The following is a 20,053-nucleotide window of genomic DNA, read 5'->3' as shown; positions in this document are numbered from 1 at the left end:
TGGCTTGTTATCAATGTGCTGCATTTTAATTTTACCCAATTCATTGGCACTTTATTCTGTAAACTGGGCAGAAGGCCGGTAGCTTGTGTACAAACTCGTGCGAGTGAAGCAATTTGAGTTGCTCTGACTGTTATTTGGACAATCAGGGTATGAGATTCATAGCTTACTGAAAAAAAGTTTTTATTCTTGAGACTGGAGCCATGAACAGGTTAGACATATGTTGAGCTCTAAATCTACCTCGAAACTTCATCGAAATTAAGGGAAAAAAGATGTATTTTTATCAAGAAATGTAAGTTTTCTGTTACGATGGTAATAATAGAGGAGATTAAGCTGAACAAAGTTAGAGGTAGAGTTGAGGTGGATACAAATGATGGGGATAAATGAGGATGGTTGCTACTGGAGAAGGCACTAACTGTAAATAAAGAAAGAGACTAAGGTGGTATTAAAGGTTGGGGATAAATAAGGTTAGGGGTGAATACACTTAACTTTTCTCCCCACCTTTACACGTTGGGGGTGGGTGGCTCCATTGGCGGTTAGCCTGGCACTGAGCACGTGCAGGCCCCTCCATTTCATAACCCCGATTACAAACAAAGCTGACCACATCGTTGAGATTGAAGCCGTTTCCCACCGTGCGGCCATATATGGGGCTTCCTGGATGGCCGCAGCTGATCGCTAAGGGAAAAAGTGTAAGACAAGAACACGTTTATTTGCACGCAGATTTGTTTCTACAGAGTGACACCATTCTGTTGTTTTTCATGTTGATGTGTAATCCCATGATAGGTTTTTTTCAATGAGATAATTAAATCCTTAAAAAAACATATGCTGAGATCTATGATTTGGTGTTATTTACTAAAATAGTTGAAATATTTAGTTTGTAGCAAGCAATTATTGAACAGAAGTAATCAGTGCATTTGCTTGGGACTGTCTTCACTCTTGATAAGCCACATTTAGTGTACTTACAGCTCTGCCAGTAACACCGATGACTGTTTTGTTAATTTTTCATCTTGTTAATTGAGTCATTGTATGCTATGAGAAAAGAAGGAGGCCAAGGACTAGTTAGTGTCAGAGCCACTGTCCACAATGAGATGACGGACATCAGCAAGATGGCCACAACCGACTGTATGCTTAGTGAATAGCTCAAGCAGCAGAAACCCAAGAAAGAGGAGGAAGGAGAAGAACCATCATGGAAGGACAGGCCCTGCATGGTATGTACCACAGGCAGATAGAGGAAGTGGCTGACATCTAGAAATTACACCAGTTTAGACAAAGCTGAACTGAAAGACAGCACAGAGGCACTAATTATGGCTGCACAGGAACATGCTGTAAGTTCAAGATCCATAGAGGCTGGGGTCTACCACACCAGGTAAGACCCCAGGTGCAGGCTGTGTAAAGACGCCCCTGAGACAATCTTGCACATAACAGCAGGGTGCAAGATGCTAGCAGGCAGGGCATACATGGAACACCATAACCAAGCAGCCGGCATAGTTTATAGCAACATCTGTGCTGAGTATGGCCTGGAAGTCCTTAAGTCAAAATGGGAGATGCCCCCCTAGGGTGACTGAGCTAATTTCCTGTGGGACTTCCAGATACAGCCAGATAAACTGGTGATGGCTAACCAACCAGACTTTGTAGTGATGGAAAGGCAGAGGAAGACGGCCGTAGTGACAGACGTAGTGATACTGAATGACAGCAACATCAGTAAGTAGGAACACCAAAAGCTGGAGAAGTACCAAAGGCTCAGAGAAGAGCTCGAGAAGATGTGGAGAGTGAAGGCACCAGTGGTCCCAGTGGTAATCGAAGCACTAGGTGCAGTGACTCCCAATCCCAATCCTGGGCCATTTGACCTCAGTACATCACATGATAGAATGGGGCTAGGTTTCACAATGGGTTCACCCGAAACCTTGGCTGATTATGACCCACACCCGTTTTCACACCTTGGCTCGTGTGATTAGGTAGAGGATCAATAGGGAGTCCATGACACTCTTGGGGACACTCCCATAGGGCTTAAAATCTGGGACTCTCCACCAGTTGCTCTTAGAACTGAAAAAGCTTCTCGGATGAGAGATGAAAAGTCTTCAAGGAAACTTAAAGAAGTCCAGATGCTTTTCTTTCCAAGCTCCTTAGACTCTCTTAGGCAAACTTTCATCACTTTTTCAGAATGAGATCATTGCCCTTCTGAAAATTGAAGCTGTTGCTAACAGACTCTTTTCATATGATACTGGGTGGTGGATCAAAATTTGTTTTTACATTGTTCATAATTACATCAGTTTTGACAAGTTCTCAAACATCACTGAATAAAATACAGCCCCAAACCATGATATAGCCTCAACCATGGTTTACAGATAGCCGTAGATACTGTTGTGATTTTCCTGACCTACTCCATAAATACTGATGACGATTTAAACAAAAGTTTAAAATTTCTTTCTTCTCCTTTTAACAAACAGCTACCCCACCCCCACCCCACCTGCCCAAAATCACCAACTGTCATCCAAAAATCATCAGACATAATGACAGGACTGAAAATGAGAAACTGAAAAAGAGAAACTTTGAAAGACTTTCACAAAGCCCGGAGCACTTTTGCTCTAGACCACTTAAAAAGCTGAAAGAAACTCTGGCGCCTAGGAGATATGAGGAGTGGCTCAAGACCTCTGCACTTGTAGCTTATACAATACATCCCAATTGTAGCTTACCCACTAATGTCATTCACATACATAACTTTATACTGCAAAACCATTTCGTACCACTTGTGTGTCATTCTCTTACTAAATTGCAAAAATCCAATCATGTAAAATGTACTTTTAGACATCAAAGCTACAGAAAGATATAATCTAAACCAGACATGAAGATCAGAAGATTTGTATTTCTGGCTCGAAAACCACATCAAGTGCAGATTTGGGCCAAATATGTATGCCTTTCCTACAGTCATTCATAAATATTTATGAAAATGTCAGATGACTGAGAAGGCAAAGCTGGGATCCTAATTTAGGGTCATTATTTTGGAGATATTAGGTCTCACCATCTTCTGTGTCAGAACTGAGTGTGCACTGTTTGCAATCGTGCATCATAATTGTTCTTCTTGTTTCATCCACTGAGCCTTCTCGGCGTTCATGTGATGTTTGCGTAAACAGGCACTTTAGTGTTACTGCCAGTCACTCTCTTATCTACCTCGCAAACTACAAACCTTTAAATTATTTGGAGAGGAGAGGAGTCTAACCAATGTAAAAGAAAAGGAGTTGGTGGTAAAACACGGTGAAGGAGAAAGTCAGGGAACAGAGAGTAAGAGGACACTAAAGGATGAGAAGACAACAGGGAGAAAGAACAGCTAAGGTGAGGAGAGCAGAGCAGAGCAGAAATAATGAAGACAAGAGTAGACGAGAGAGGCAGGAGGCAAAGCACTTGATCAGGAAGAATCAGAAGTTTGTTTGCATGCCTAAGATACAAATTTATCTGACACCATCAGCATGCCCTGCAGCTACACACACACACACACACACACACACACACACACACACACACACACACACACACACACACACACACACACACACACACACACACACACACACACAAAATAGTCTCATTACCATTCTGTGTTTGTGTCTCTAAACAAGAGCCTCTCATCTCCATAATTACAGTATAATTTGGCTGTAAAATGATTTCCCTCAATAACTCCTGCATGAATAACCTCAATAAAAACAGCATAGCACTCCGAGATATGCAGAATGATACAGACACTATCTGGACCACATAGACACAGATGAACGCAAAGAAAAGCATATAATAAAGGCCCTATTTTGTACATTGTTTGTTGTTTTATGAGTAATAATGAAAAACAAATGCTCCGTCTACTCTCGAATCATCAACACTGTGACACCACCTCCGTTTTGTAAAGACTGTCTTAATTTAGGGAACAAATGGGCTGCCTCTTTCAGGAAAAGGTGCCCTTAATTGGCTTCATCATCACCACCTCAAATGTGCCCTGTGTGATGCCTAAAAACCTTCACTATGCTCACAGCAAGTAACCAATTTTAGATTTTCACAGTAGCCTGGGCAAGTTAGGCCACTCTGTTTTATTCTTAAACCCAACTACTTATCTCATTTAAGGCATACTAGCATTTTTAACCCTCTGGCCCGATAAGATTTCTGGTGAGAAGCCACAGTTACTCAAGTCTACTCTGTGAATACTTCGAATGAGGATAGCTCTCAAACAATATTTATGTACTGGCTGTAGTAAAAATAAAAGTAAGAAAAAAGTCCCAAATATCTATATTTCTTTTTAAAATTTGATCTTACTGACAAAAACTAGTAGCGACGTTGGTGGTGCATTCGTACACAGTGTTAGAGGTAATGCCACTGCTGGTCATGATTACTGAAATATTCATTTTGCTTTTACGCCATCTTTAACTCAAACATGCATCTACTGTTTGAAACTACAGTACAGTTTCTTAACACTTAGAGTGTTAACTGTTAGCTGACAAATATACTGCTCAGATAAATTAAAAGAACACTTAGAAAACACATCAAATCTCAATGGGAAAAAAATAATGCTGGATATCTATACTGATATAGACTGGGTAATATCTGGGGGGGAAAGGATGCCACCTTGCTTGAAAGAAATGAAAATTATCAACCTACGAGGGGCTGAATTTAAAGACACCCCAAAAATTTAAGTCAAAAAATGATGTGAAGTTTATTAAAGCACCTACACTACAAACCCAGTGGTTTGTATGGGGCCCAAGTGCTTGAAGGCTTGCCCGACAATGTTGGGCCTCCTAATGAGATGATGGAAGGTGTCCTGGGGGATTTCCCCCGACATCAGCAGCGGGGCACCACTGAGCTCCTGGACAGTCTGAGGTACAACCTGGCACCTTCGGATGGACTGAAACATAATGTCCCAGAGATGTTGTGTTGAATTTAAGTAAGGCAAACATCCTCCAGGAACTGTTCACATAGTTCAAGAGGACATGCATTGTCCTGCACCAGGAGGAGCCTGAGACGCACTCCACCAGCACAGTGTGTCTAAGGATTTCATCCCGACACTTATACCCGATACCTGGCAGTCAGGAAAGATAAAGGTCTGTGCATCCTTTCATAGACATGCCTCCCCATAACTGACCCACAACCAAATAGCATAATGTTCTCGAGGGCTTTTCCACACCCTTTCATGTCTGTCATATATGCTCAGGGTGAACCTGCTCTCATCTGTGAAAAGCACAACGTGCCAGGGGTAACTGCTAACTGGGCTCCATGGTGCCGGGCCTTGAGCACAGGGCCCACTAGAGGACATCGTTCTCTCAGACCACCCTTATGAAGTCTGTTTCTGACTGTTTGGTCAGCGACATCCACACCATTCAGTGGCCTCCACCTGTAAAACTATTCCTGTTTTGGGGGTTGTCTCATTGTTAACAAGCCCCTCTGCTACTTAACTGACCAGATCAATATCCCTGAAGTTTTACTGACTTCATTCTATATGCTGATTAAAAAATGTTCCTTTTATCTTTTTTTAGGATCTGAAGCTTTATAGAAAAAGACTCTCTCTGATAGTTGGGACAAAAGTGAGTTTAATCCTGTGCATAATGTTCTTCTTCATCTTTCCCACTGAACAAAACCTACAGTTGTTTTCAGCATTAAGGCTTCACTTAATGCTGAAAACCATATAGCCATACGTAGCCATGTCGCTACATGTCTGCTCTGCTGCTTTAAGGGCAAATTTAAAGAGCTTAAATTTGAGGTAATTGTGTTTCATCTGAAAACAAAGAAAAAGATCTCAAACTATATTTCAAAAAAGGAAAAGTCTGATTCGACCAAATTCCACTTACTTAAAATTTGAATGATTTACTTGGTGATCTGGATTTCGCCGTATTGGGATTGCTTCCACATCATCATAACTAATGTTAACTAATACTTCAGGTTAACTGCAACTCTTCAGCTTCCCTTTTATGCTGTCATAAGTTTGCAGCTCAGAAGAATAACACTGAAAAACTATGATGATGAGATATGTTTGCCTTCAGTGCTTTCTGAAAAAATTTTAAACAGATGGAGAATTTTGTTCATTTTGGGTGTTTTTAACCAGGAGTACTGACATTACCCCCAAACAGTGAAGTGTATGTAAGTAAGTTTATGTTTCATATCTAATTCTTATAAGATCTGTATGACAAAAATCCAAAATTGGGTTGTCTGAGTATAAAATTCCACATGGTGATCCGGCTGTTAGCACTGTTGCCTCACAACAAGAGAGTCCTGAGTCTGAATACACCATGTGGTCAGGGTCTTTCTGTGCAGAAATGCATGTTCTCCCAATGTCTGCGTAGGTACAAGCAGTGGGGTTAAGATAGGTGTGAATCTGAGTGCAAATGGTTGTCTGGACTGGAAACCTCTCCAGGGTACAGTAGGTACAATTATAATAATGAAAAGGAGATCATCATGATATAAAATTATGTCATCAGTAGTTTTTACTTTCACATGGGACACATCCCCATAAAAATCCCGTGTTTGCTTCCCTTTTGGACTACCTTGCCTGACTTCTTAAAACCAGTCTTTTCCAGTCAGTTTCACAGAATCGCTAAGGTATGACATCAAAATTCAGCAGTTGCACTGATGACCCAAGAAAAATATCAATCATAATCTAGAAACAGATAGATCATTCATCACATTTACCAAGACAATTTGCATGTTTTTCTTTGGCGTTCTACTGCAACACCTTACAAATGTTGTCTCACATAGAAGATCTTAATTTGTCAAACATGAGGCCTTTTTCATTGGTATGCCTCCAAAGTGATTTCTAAGATGTATGATATTGATTCTTCAACTCCATAGGCAAGCAAAACATCCAAAATTTAAATGAACTGCTGAGCTCTTTATCAAACCCTTCCTCCAAATTGCCTCTATTTGACTTCATTTTTTTTTGTTATCTGTAGTAGCAAACAGCCAAATTCGTCATAATTTTCCTGATCATGCCTCGGTGCTAAAAAAAAAGGTTTTTATAAGGAGTTAAAGTAATAACCACGGTAACCACTATAGACGTTAGTGGTTACCGTGGTGTATTGTGTGACAAATACGTGTCAGAATCTTTTTCAGAGGTGAGCTCATGTGTTTTCTTACGTATGCAGATGGGTAGCTGTCCAGACCACTGGTTGTCTTGGAGACAGATACGGACTGATGAGCCTATTAGTCGGAACCCAGGGAGACACTGATAAACGACCGTATCACGGTAACCAAAGTTTTCCCCGATAACCTGGCCGTTCACAATGCCTTCTGGGATTCCACAGTGACCAGCTGCAAGAGAGAGATTGTGGAAGGGGTCAGACTGCACACACTAAAACAACTTCATTCATTTGCACTTTTAGTATCTAAAATTTGATTCCTGGTTGTCAACATTTCCACAAATGTGTCTTTTGTCTTTTATTGCATTGTATTTACTTATTGTTGTTGTGAGCAGGTGCTATAGTGGGTGGCTGTTCGGCAGATATTCAGATAGTTAAAAATTTAATATACCCGTTTTATTTCATCCATAAAATGTCTCTTGGGGTTATATAACAGCTTGGCTTAAGGGCTTGCACACCGAATCAGTTTCATTGTGTGATTCTAAGCAAACACAGCAAATTGGATCAGTTTCTGCGCTATGATCAAGGCTCAGCTGCTCTGTTCCCACTTCAACATTTTCACAACTGTATTACTGCCCTTTCTAACACTTTCAGTGTTCAAATGAAGGCATCTTTGTGCTTTTAAACAATCAAACTTGGTAAAAACTTAACAAGCGACGTGTGGGGCCCTCTTTTCTCCTTGATCAGATTCATTCACGGAGGTCTGATTGATGCACGGAGCTACCCCAAAATGCTTTAAAAGGCGTTCCACAAAGTTAAAAGAGAATGTGTATTTTCTGCTCTCAGGGATTTTGAATTGAGTATTGATTTTGTTCTTTACAGTAGATAAAACCTGCACCGTGTCCCTGGTGTCAGCAAATGCCAACGATTTAAACACAGCCAGGGAAGTGGAACAGAGGAGAAATGAACGGGCTGCCTGATAATAACTTGCCATTTCAAATTCTGTTTGAGGTGTAGATTACAGAGGTTAAAGGGCACTATTCAAGCGGGTTACACGTTTTACTTTCCTGACTATGTTGCTGAAAACTGTGTGTTGGCAAATAGGAAATCAGTTTAAATTTACAAACAAAATTACAAAGTTAGAGCAGACAGAAATCATTTCATTTCAAGTAATGTATCACACAACAACACACCTAAAAAAGAAAGCAGCTTAAATGTGGGTTTTTTGGTGTGTGTGTGTGTGTGTGTGTGTGGGGGGGGGGGGGGGGGGGGGGGGGGGGGGGATTATGGGAAGGAAATAAAGTTCACATTTTTTGCTTTTTAGCCTTAACTACTAAAAATGGCATAAATAACTACAGTTGTGCATTTTTAATTTGCAAAATATGCACAGTGAAGGCAAATCAAGGCTAATAAGAAAAGTCATTGAAGGAAAATGCTGTTTATAGCACTTTTCAGGACTTGGTTTATTTATTTCTTGACAGAATCATGCCTCCTCATCAGTTTAGGTTAAGTTTCATTGAACCATTCCTTTATAAATTGCATCTCATATCCCCCCTCAGCCTGTGAAGTATTCTGGGAAGCGCTGCCTCTACTGAGGTTTCACGAAGAAGTGACAACATCGTGTGGTAACATCTGTTACCTCTGGCTGGCACGCTGACAGAAGAAAGCTGCGGGGTTGGCTTTTTTTCTCTGGATTATATAAAAAGAGAAAATTCAAAATGAATTTATAGTGAGTGCACAGCAGCAGCTTGCTCCTGATAGTTTTGCCTGTGTGGTGGACCAGGTCAGAGAGAAGCAGCTGTGCAGCCACACATGAGGAGGAAGGCACATACCTACAGTCGATACCTGCTCTCATTAGATTGACTTGAAAAATCACATCTTTGCAGCTCCGTCTCTACTGGAGGTGTTTCATTGTGTGTGCGAGTATGTATGTAGTGTATTCTGTAAGCCCAAGGCTGAATATTAGTGTCTAGATATACAGGGTGGGCCATTTATATGAATACACTGTAATAACATGGGAATGGTTGGTGATACTAAAGTCCTGTTTGTGGCACATTAGATATGTGAGGGGCAAACTCCTCAAGATGGGTGGTGACCATGGTGGCCATTTAGAAGTCGGCCATCTTGGATACAACTTTTGTTTTTCCAATAGGAAGAGGGCCATGTGACACATCAAACTTATTGGTAATGTCACAAAAAAAACAATGGTGTGCTTGGTTTCAACGTGACTTTATTCTTTCATGAGTTATTTACAAGTTTCTCTTTATTCACAGCCATTGACATGTCGAAGAGGTTAACACGTGAGAAGCGGATCGAAATTGTGTTGATATCTGGTGAACGCAGTAACCGGGTCATTGCAGCAGATTTCAATGCAAGACACCCTACGAGACCACCCATCTCCCATGCTACAGTTAGCAAACTGCTTGCTAAGTTTTGTGAAACTGGTTCAGTGTTGGATTTGCCAAAATGTGGACGCAAGGAAACTGTCACTAATGAAGAACCATCAGTGGCTATCCTAGCTTCATTCAGCAAGAGCCCACAGCGTAGCCACTCGCCGCATTTCACTGGAGAGTGGCATTAGTCGAACATCCCTTCGGCGGATATTAGCTACTCACAAATGGCACCCTTACAAGCTCCAGCTACTGCAGCATTTCAACGAGGATGACCCAGATTGGCACACAGAATTTGCAGAATGGGCAAAACAAAAATTGGAACAGGACCCTCAGTTCACGCAGAAGATTTTGTTCAGTGATGAGGCAAACTTTTATGTGAATGGTGAAGTTAACAAACAAAACCACCGCTATTGGTCTGACACTAACCCGCATTGGATGGATCCCTCCAAGACTGTTGGAACAACAAAAGTGATGGTTTGGTGTGGTATATGGGGTACAACCATAGTGGGTCCATTCTTCATCAATGGAAACCTCAAGGCCACTGGATATTTGAAATTGCTACATGATGATGTGTTTCCCTCTTTATGCACTGAAGCTGGCACGCTCCCTGAGTTTTTGTGCAGCACCTGAAACTACGGATACTGGATGCCTCTGCTGGCATTTCTCCTGCGGTGTTGCTATCAGTGTGTGAAGAGTGGGAGAAGAGGGTTGCATTGACAATCCAACACAATGGGCAGGACATTGAACACATTTTATAAGTGGTCAGAAACTTGTAAATAACTCATGAAAGAATAAAGTCACGTTGAAACCAAGCATACCATCGTTTTTCTTGTGACATTACCAATAAGTTTGATGTGTCACATGGCCCTCTTCCTATTGGAAAAACAAAAGTTGTATCCAAGATGGCCGACTTCTAAATGGCCACCACGGTCACCACCCATCTTGAGGAGTTTGCCCCCTCACATATGCTAATGTGCCACAAACAGGACTTTAATATCACCAACCATTCCCATGTTATTACGGTGTATCCATATAAATGGCCCACCCTGTACTATAATTTATATTATAGTATATCTTTCAGCACACTCCTGGAGCTGTTGGTACATACCTAAACATCGTGTTTCAGTTCCACTCCAAAGCCCAGATGACAGGCACTCTCTGACAGCTGACCCCACCAGCATGAAGCCAGCATCGCAGGTAAAAATGGCTGTAGCACCGAATGTTGTCTGAGTACCAATCTTCTTTCCATTGGGTGGGGATGGCAGCTCACCGCAGGAGATAACTGAAACACACGGTCAGGCACAAGCAATTTAAAAGCAGTTGTGCACCAGTTTAGCACCAAGTTAATTTGTGTAGCTGCTAGAGCTCATTGGCTTCAGTGAGAAATGCTACCAATGCTGGCAAGCTGTTTATCAGGTAAATTTGGTGCCAATAGTGTTTTTCTCTCTTTTTTTTTTCCTTTTCGTCCTCACACATCGAAAGGCCTGGCAAGGAAAATAATAGCAAATCTCAGAATGTCACAGAATTCTTTAAAGGAAAATGACATTGACTCAAAATGTCACAGAATCCCCACAGAAGAAATAATAGATCATATTCAGTTTAGAAATGTCACTGTGACTCTTCTGAGTTAGATAACAAATTCAAAGCATACAAGTTTTCTTTGTAAATAACCGTCGTCACATTAGTAGAAATAAGACATTAAAATATATTTTAAATCCATTTAAACTTTGTAAAACGGCTCTGTTCTTGGCAGAAATTTTGAACAAAATCGTCAAAACAAGTATGAATGTGAGTGAATGAATAGTGGTATTGTAAAGCGCTTTGGGTGCCTTGAAAAGCGCTATATAAATCCAATCCATTATTATTATTATTATTATACCTCTTCTTGTTTGAATTCAGGTGTTTTCAGACCCATTGCTACAGGTCAGTTTGTGAAATTTCTTCCCTCCTTGATTATCTTTGTCGCTTACCCTGACAGTGCGGCCTTTCATTCCTCCAGCTCCAAACTCCGTTGGATAAGCACTCGATGTGGGCGGGGCCTAGCCTGTAGTATCCCGGATCACAGGTGAACACAATACGTGTCTTGTATTCGTAGTGTGACCCATTGACAATCCTCCAGCGGCCATGCTCTAGAGAGAACGACCCGATGCTGGGACATACTACCACTGCAGAGTCAGACAGTATGAAGAGGAAAATAAACCATCATGAAATCTGAATGAAGAACACATATTTTCTGTCGGTTTGCTATACTCATATATGCTTACATTTGCGATGATACTCAGATTTGGCATTCATTTTGTTGATATTCTGCCGGTACGTGGGTGTTACTAACCAGAACATCGCGGCATCTTGTTGTGGTTGCTCCATGTTCCATCAGGCTGACAGATGGCTGACGTCAGTTCTTTACTGGAGAGTCTGTACCCATCGTTACAAAAATAGGAAACTCTTGTTCCGACGGAGTAGTCAGATGTTAAAACGCCGCCGTTTATAGGAGCCTTGGGTACCCCGCATGAGACAGCTAAGGGAGGATGGATGTACACTTGTAAGATGACAACAAGCACACAGGCACAGAAAAACTCAAATGCACAGTTATGCCTGTCATATAGGCAGGTTTGATGTCTACCTTTGAAATGTTTATTCGGAATCAAAAACCAGCAAATGTTTTGTATATCTGTAAATCAGCTCCAAGATGTACTTTTATTAAGTTATTAAAGTAAAAATAAAAAATAATAATCTAATTAATTTTCACCAAACATCCATCTTGCAGAACTTTCCATATCGTGGCTTTAAATAAACAACAACACTAAAGCTATTCTGTTATACCTGTATGTAAAAAATACAAAAAATATTTCATAGTTCAGCAATACTGATCAATCTAATAAACTTAAACCTACTCCATCCCCCCTATTCTGGTATTTTAAAGAGTAGCAGAAATATTAAGCAACCTAACAAATAGGGTTGCAAACTCCCAGCAAAAAAAATAAATAGGGAACCAACACCCACCTCATGATGCTTAATTGACATAATCAACTTTAATTTGATGCAGTGTGAAAAAAAATGCACAGAAATAAATTATTTTTCAAGAATAATTAAATAGATTCAACATCTTTCTTCTACAGAATTGCAGACTGCACAGATGGTATCTTCCCAAAGGAAAAGGTACTATAGCTTACTAGGGTATATTAGACTTAACAGTTACTATATACAGTAATGGACTTCTATATATTTTACACAAGATTAAAACTGGGTGTAAGATTCAGATAATTATTTATTAAAAGCTAGACATTTTAAAATAAGAATAAGAAAGAAAAGTATGTCTTTGTGCCCCCTTTTTCCTGTTAATGCCCTATCGGCCCCCCTGGCTAAACTATGCTAGATCCGCCCCTGCACAGTTACCAGCTGTCAGCTACGTAGAAAAAGATCCTCGAGTAGAAAGTAATATTAAATAAATTCTAACAACAGCTTATCAAGCTTAAACGTGCTGCTGCTGTTCAGCCGCTGGTTTCCTCTTTCTGGTGCAAAGTGGACCAAAAACAAAGAAAAGAGATGGATTCCCGACAGAAAAGCCGATCAGCTGATCATTGATCAGTTTCACGATTGAAGTAGCAACAGGAGAGGGAGGGAGAGAGAAGAGGCACTCGCTCCATATATCGGTTGTTAACCTTAATATGGAAATGCTTTACAAACATTCAGAGATGAACTTTTACACTTGCTTTACTTCTCTGTTCTATCACGTGAGCACACTGCTCCAACGTGCTACGGTTATGAGCCGAGTTACGCCGTGTCGTAAGTTTTGTGAGGTGCTTTTTTGATATTTAATGGATCGAATTACATTTTTTATTTCTCTCCGATATCCGATCCAGTAATTTACGTCAGTATCAGATCGATACCGATACGTAATATCGGAACGGTCCATCTCTAGTATGGATCAGAGTCAAAACAAATAGTCTATTTCAGGATTTTTGCATTATTTTTGAGTATCCATTTCATTTCATTCAATGGAATTTACTAATGCTTTTATTCCAGATACTAAATTCTTCAGCACAGTTGTATCATTTCTGCGCACTTTCCTCACAGAGACAAACACACCTTGGCACGCAGGTACAGGAGAATCCCACGCATGGTAGCCAAGTGATGTGCGGCGGCAGGTTGCTGTGGCGTTGCCTATGAGACGGTATCCACGGTCGCAAGCCCACCTCACCACGCTGTTAACGTGACCGCCGCTCTGTGAGGAGATGGAGCCGTGGAGCGGGGAGTCTGGGGTGGAGCAGTACAGAGCTGCAGTGGAAAAAAGCACATTTGAAAAACAAGGATTTGAAATTGCTACAGACCGGGAGGGTTACTGTCATCAACAAAGAAACTTGCACAATAAACACAAAAGAGGTAAAGCTCATTCAGTAGATAGTGCTGCACTATATCTGCATGCAGGTATGCACCATTATAAAGGTTAGCAGTAATAATAGATTCACTAGCAGAGATTCTCACATGTCTGCTATTATGAAATTACAAAGGTTGAGATAATTTCCTGAAACTTGTATTAATGTGAGTCACTACTTATTTATAATACAACAGGATGTCGAGCAAAAGAAGACTAATGGACTTTGATTTTTCCAAAATGATCATGTACAAGACGTGCTTTGTGATTTGAAGAGCTCGATGCTTTTCCTCAATGAGCCATGAATTAGAGAAAGGAGTCTAATTAAAGATATTGATGGTCATGTTCCTAACAGGTCTCATACCTTTCCAGGCGATCTTAAAAGAAAGTTTTTCACCCAATTAGGAGCCATGTGACAACTATATGAATGTCAATTATAATTACACATAGTCGCTCTTGGCAGAGCCCTCTCACTGAACAACCAGCGAGTGCAGTTACAACGGACATGAGACATTACTGGACACACCGCCCGCAAAGTCATTGATTGCTATAGGTAGCTTTATTAAATATTCTTAATAAAGGGAAACATTAATCCTCTACGACAGACAATAATGGCATCTGGAGGGACTCGTGCTGCAACTGCCAAAAACCTGTCAATTTTAAGTGGACCTATTAGGCTCATTCCCACCTCCACTTTCAGTAAGTATCTTTATATGATTCACACATCTTTTTATATATATATATATATATATATATACACACACACACACACACACACACACACACACACACACACACACACACACACACACACTATTCTTGGTCTTATTATATCAATATTACCCAGACCTTGGTCCACAGTGCATGGTCTGTAATTCTCCAAACTGGGCAAGAACCCCACAACAACATCTTAACTTGTCTTATGTATTAGTGATAAGCCTGTTTTGTCCCTCTAGTATGCTACTGCCCCAGTATCTGTGTGGTTGGGTTTTGAACCAAAATAGTCTGAGACCACTTAAGAGTTGTGAGGGTTTTTTGTTCACCCCTTTTTTCTTGGGGTAGAATCAGTGCCAGGGAAGTTTTGTACAGTTTTGTACAGTGATTTCTAAGTAAGCATGTCTGACACAGTTTATTTCTAAAAGCACTGAAAGTTTAATCAGCATATAGCAAAGCAGCCAGTTGACAATATCTCATCAGATGGTTCTTCCCCTGTGCTAGTTTTAAGATTGATGGCATTAAACTGCTGATTTTAATCTCACATGGATGTTTTTTATAATGACAATAATATGTTGAGAAAATTTTACTTTACTACCTGACAAGAGGACTAAATTTTCTCATTGTAATTAAAATTTCATCACATTATGTTTTCTCAAAGGAGGAAGTACACTCACCGTCATGCACTGGCTTGATTTTCCAAGTTAAAAACATAGCCGATGTTGAACCCCGGTATTAGTAGGCTTACAGCATATGTTTAACATTTCTTGCAGATGCTCACATTAATCACCGCCACCAAAGAAGGTTACCGAGTGTGAGCGCGTTTAGCTTTTTTTTCCTGTTATTTTTCTGCGCATAATTCATCATACAGTGCAGTGGTGTTTCAAAGGTTAAAGAAACAACCTCCTGGCTAGAGTATATGGAGTGAATAAGCAAACTAAACTGGTAAAATTGTCTCCTCCCCTTTAACTGTCAAAAATGTCCTTGAATAAGGCACTCAAGCCTCATTACCCAACAATCTAAAGCTACTCAGCAGGCCCAGGTGCGAGATTGCCTAAATGCAAAGCTTGCTGTAAAACAGCATCTGTGCTCATCAAGATGTCTTCACACAGATAAAACTTAAGAACTAACCTATAACGCATTTCAGTAAAGTGCTTTAGGAGGCAGACAGAAGTTTGCTAGAAACATATGTTAAAGATAGAGAAATAAGGTACAGCGAGATATTGTGATATTTTTTTTTCACGAACTTTCTTCCCATAAGCTCTCAAACTTTCACATCTTTAAATATTTATTGTGCAAATTAAATGGTACAAACAGCTCCTTCTGTCTGCCTCTGTCTGCTGTTGTCCTTATTTTCATGCATTATATTAAAAGTAGTAGTAAAATAAAGTTGGGATACATACTTTGGTACTCACCAACATAGCGAATTTTGAAGCCTTTCTTGTTTGTGCCATGGTCTGAAGACCAGCGGACTAGGAACTGGTGTCCAGAGGTTGTGAGGTTAAAGGGTGTTGGCAGGTCACCACTAAGTGTCGCCAAGGTGGGGCTGTTGGATGTGGGACCTGACAGGGATTAAGATAAAGTGAAAGAGATGGAATAATGGAGAGAGAGACAGGGAAAGAAAGACAGCAATAATAGAAGGAATGAGACATGAGAATACAGTGACATTTGGTATAATACAGCGGTGTGCATTCTTTCAAAAATGTGTCTATGAGTGTGATGTGTGGCTCTCTGATGTTGAAATCTGCGTTCCTTTTTGTGTTTTTTACCATCAAAAATCTCCAACACGTCAAACTCTCTCTCGGTGTGAAAACTTTCAAAGGTTATTGTGACATTGTATCCTTTCTCCACTGTAACACTCCACGAACACATTTGGAGGTTAGGGTAGCTTTCTGGCCAGCCAGGGCTTAAGATGACACCTGAGGAGTCGTATCGCACATCATGTGCAGGGCACTGAACTGTAAGTAAAAAATAAATAGCAAAGCCAATTGTTATATTGAATGACTACACAGCTTGATGGGTTTTTTTGACGGTGTCAAGCTGAAAATAGTAACTTAAACTGGTTTTGTACTGGCATCCACTGACCTTGGCATGTTGGGGGTGGTGAATCCATCTGCAGCCTCTCTCCTAAGCGACAGGTAAGAATCTCACTGCCAACCAATGAAAATCCAGGATGACATCTGTACCTGATGATGTCGCCTGGAGACACAAAATCAGTGTGTCTATAGAAAACAGAGCTGGTGCTAGCATAGCTTAGAGTGGTAAACTCTAAGTACATTTGAGTGCTTGATTTCAACACATTTCCAAGAAAGTCTTTACATTACAGCCTATGTACTCTAATGACTTTAGAATTAAACGTTTCAATAGAAAGCATCTTATCAACTTGTTGAGATGATGAATTGTTATAAATTGCTACAAATTTAACTCATACAAACTTCAGCTTGATGATTGGCAATAAAAACATGAAATATTATCACATGCCAGGAGCAATTTTTACTCGAGCCACATCTTCAGTACAGGACTTTTATTTGTATACACAGTACACCCATGCTCCACTTTATTGGTTATAATATGTTATTACTGAATGTGACCTTGTTTTGTCTTCAGAACCTTCTTAACTCTTTGTGGTATAGACTCAACAAGGTGCTGGAAACATCCCCCCGAAGAGTTTGCTCCACACTGACATGATAGCATCAAACTGTTGCTGCAGATTTGTCAGTTGGGCCTCCATTGTTGTTCCAGCACATTCCAAATGGGCTCTACGGGATAGAGTTCTGATGACTGTGGAGGCCATTTGAGTACAGTGAACCCATTGTGAGATTTGTGATCCAAGAAACCATCACCAACAGCATTACAACACCAGCACCAGCTTAAATCACTGAATGAAGGCAGGGTAGATCCATGTTTTTATTTTGTTTATGTCAAATTTTTTACCCTATTCTGAATATTGCAGCAAAAACATCAGATGACATTTTTCCAATCTACTATTGTACAATTTGAGTGAGCTTGTGTGAACTGTAGCCTCAGTTTGCTGTTCCTAGCTGTCAAAAGTGGCACCTGGTATCATCTTTTACTGTTGTATCCCATCTGCTTCAAGGTTTAATGTGTTGTGTGACATGCTCTTGTGGATACCTTGGTAGTAAAGAGCAGTTATTTGAGTTAGTGTTGTTTTCTTATCAATTTGAAGCAGTCTGGCCATCCTTCTTCACTGACCTCTGGCATCACCAAAGCCTTGTCACGAAGCAAACCGCTCCTCACTGGATATTTTCTCTAGACCCTACATATGATTGTATTGGAAAATCTGCCATCCTGATGCTTAGTTTAAAGTCCAGCAGCTTGTCCTAATGCCTCAATGCCTAAATGCATTCAGTTATTGCCAGTTATGTGACTGGCAAATTAGATATTTGTCTTAATGCACAACTGAACAGGTGTACCTAATGAAGAGGCCAGTGAGTATATATGATTGGATTAGTGCGTGTCTTAAACCAATAAAAAATGAATTACAGAATATATATACACAATATAACACCAATCATCCTTGATTTAAGTCTTCATTCGTGTTATCGTGTCCTTTTTATCCATCAAAGTGACACATCTGTGAGCAATGGCAGGCAGACAGACAGCTCACCTATCTCAAGCTCGCCATCCTCCATCAGCATGTCAGCACTGGGAACTTCTGGAGGAGGCTGGCAAACCCTTAATTGGTAGGCTGGGAGATACAGAAACGGAGAGGAGACAGAAAAAGGAACAATGTATAAAAAATGTGTTCAAGGATCCCGTGTTAAAATTTAAATGTAATTTTTTTTCCAAGTGCAATGAAAGGACAGAATAGTGTGACATTCAATCTTGGTCGCATCGGTTTAACTGAACTTTTTAAGTTCAAATGGTGGGCAAAGTATGGAATCAAGAACAGATCAGCTACACAGACACAGCACTGTCTTGAATCATAAAGAGGAATTAACTTCACAGTCACTGAGCTGAAGGCTGTAATCAATATTACTGCATGACTGTAGATCACTTGCTAACAGAGAGAGAGAGAGAAAGAGTGAAAAGAGAGAGCGAGTTAGAGAATAGAGGCAGACACAGACAGGAAAAAGGGAGGACAAGAAGCGAGCGAAGGAGAGAGGGCTAAGGGCTGTAAGTCAAGATGAAATTGACTATGAAAATGAGACCTGCCAATAGCTTCTGATGCTCTAATGCATATCAAAGCCCTGTGGTCTATGAGTGCGCGCCAGGATGTGTGTAAATGTTTGAGCAAGTGCATGTCTATGTTTGTGTGTGCAGCAAGCTCTGTGCTTCTACGCGCGATGAAAGGATCACTGTTAGCAGTCATCGATTTCGCTTAGCTCTGAGACCATTTTTATAGCTACTTCCACATGCGTGTCACATACACTGGCTCTCTCAGCCTCGTGTTCATGATGCTAGTCACCCGTGCGTGGCCCTCGTCTGTGTATGGAAGCTCCACACCTTTGAATTCAACCACTCCACTGAGTTGACTGATGAAAATGAAGAATAACAAGTATGTAATCCCGCCAACGATGGGAGCGCTGAAGTAGATGAATATCCTCAAACGGTGGCTTGATCCTTCTTTTGGCGCTTATTTGGCATTTCAAACTAAATTTTCTCTTTAGTAGCTGTCTCAGATTCAAACTAGGGCATTCTGAATTTCTTTACAGGTCACTGAAGGACACTCAAAAGAAAACTTAAGAACAATACTTTATAGTGACAAGTTTCTGCTTAAGAAAACGTCAGTGCAGCGAATCATGAAAGGTTCCCATTCTTCTGGTAATTATTATGCAACAATTTAAGTTCTGTACGGATGATCAAATAGGCTGCTCTGCTCTCATCTTTCTTTCATTCTCGCTGTCTTTCTTGTTTTCTTCTAATATTGTCTCGAAAAGAGACGCGACCAAATAATGCTAACTACTACTGCCATACATGTCACCCCCTTTCCATTTTATCCATCTTCCCTGTCACTTTTTGCTGTTCATCGTCCAATAAAGCAGAAATTGAAAGTAAACTTGAATCCATCAGATGGTGCTGTTCCTGTGTGAGTGTGACAACTGACAGTTAAAACCTGCCAACAAAAATTCATTAACAATGTGTCATCTGTCTGAAAAAGGGAAGCCTGTTCAAAAACAACTTGACATATTTTCACTAAAGAGCACTGAACAGAAACTTTTGAGAAGTAGGAAACAGGCTTCGGGGGGGAAAATAAAGAGGCGTGGGTACATCTGTGAGAGAGAATGCGGGAGAACCAATGAGAAACTGTGTTGTGACGGATGAAACGAGTGCAAAAAAGTGACTCATTTGAAGCTTTCAAATTTTTCAGGAACCAAAACTATCCTGACATAAAAAAAAAACAAGCAGCCATCTTTACAGTGTAGTGACGTTCTTGTTATTCCAAAATATTAGGTTTTATTTTGAAAAATAGCATCATCTTCAGCTTGATGACAATTCATTATGACGGCTGTCAAGAGCTCATGAGGTTCTTTAAACATTATTTTGTCATCTTTAAAAAAGCCTGT

The 20,053-nt window shown here is 40.4% G+C and overlaps 1 protein-coding gene across 1 annotated transcript in view; it reads right to left on the bottom strand.

Moving 5' to 3' along the window:
- Nucleotides 1-20,053, bottom strand: part of csmd3b (CUB and Sushi multiple domains 3b) — a 417,790-nt gene that overhangs the window by 30,651 nt on the left and 367,086 nt on the right. The window contains exons 47-56 of the mRNA XM_085395224.1: nucleotides 18,154-18,234; nucleotides 16,611-16,724; nucleotides 16,295-16,483; nucleotides 15,941-16,087; nucleotides 13,526-13,714; nucleotides 11,769-11,954; nucleotides 11,407-11,601; nucleotides 10,545-10,718; nucleotides 7,102-7,275; nucleotides 499-672 (exon numbers count right to left, since the gene is read on the bottom strand). Coding sequence (XP_085251350.1) covers nucleotides 499-672; nucleotides 7,102-7,275; nucleotides 10,545-10,718; nucleotides 11,407-11,601; nucleotides 11,769-11,954; nucleotides 13,526-13,714; nucleotides 15,941-16,087; nucleotides 16,295-16,483; nucleotides 16,611-16,724; nucleotides 18,154-18,234 — 1,623 coding nt within the window. The remainder of the gene's footprint in view (nucleotides 1-498; nucleotides 673-7,101; nucleotides 7,276-10,544; nucleotides 10,719-11,406; nucleotides 11,602-11,768; nucleotides 11,955-13,525; nucleotides 13,715-15,940; nucleotides 16,088-16,294; nucleotides 16,484-16,610; nucleotides 16,725-18,153; nucleotides 18,235-20,053) is intronic.

The sequence above is a fragment of the Rhamphochromis longiceps genome, linkage group LG22 (genome assembly GCF_057381845.1).
Source record: "Rhamphochromis longiceps isolate RC_006_pf linkage group LG22, R_longiceps_female_GT1.1, whole genome shotgun sequence".
In the NCBI taxonomy this organism is placed as follows: domain Eukaryota; kingdom Metazoa; phylum Chordata; class Actinopteri; order Cichliformes; family Cichlidae; genus Rhamphochromis; species Rhamphochromis longiceps.
Note: the sequence above shows the minus strand (reverse complement) of the source record. Positions and strands in the feature narration are given on the sequence as shown.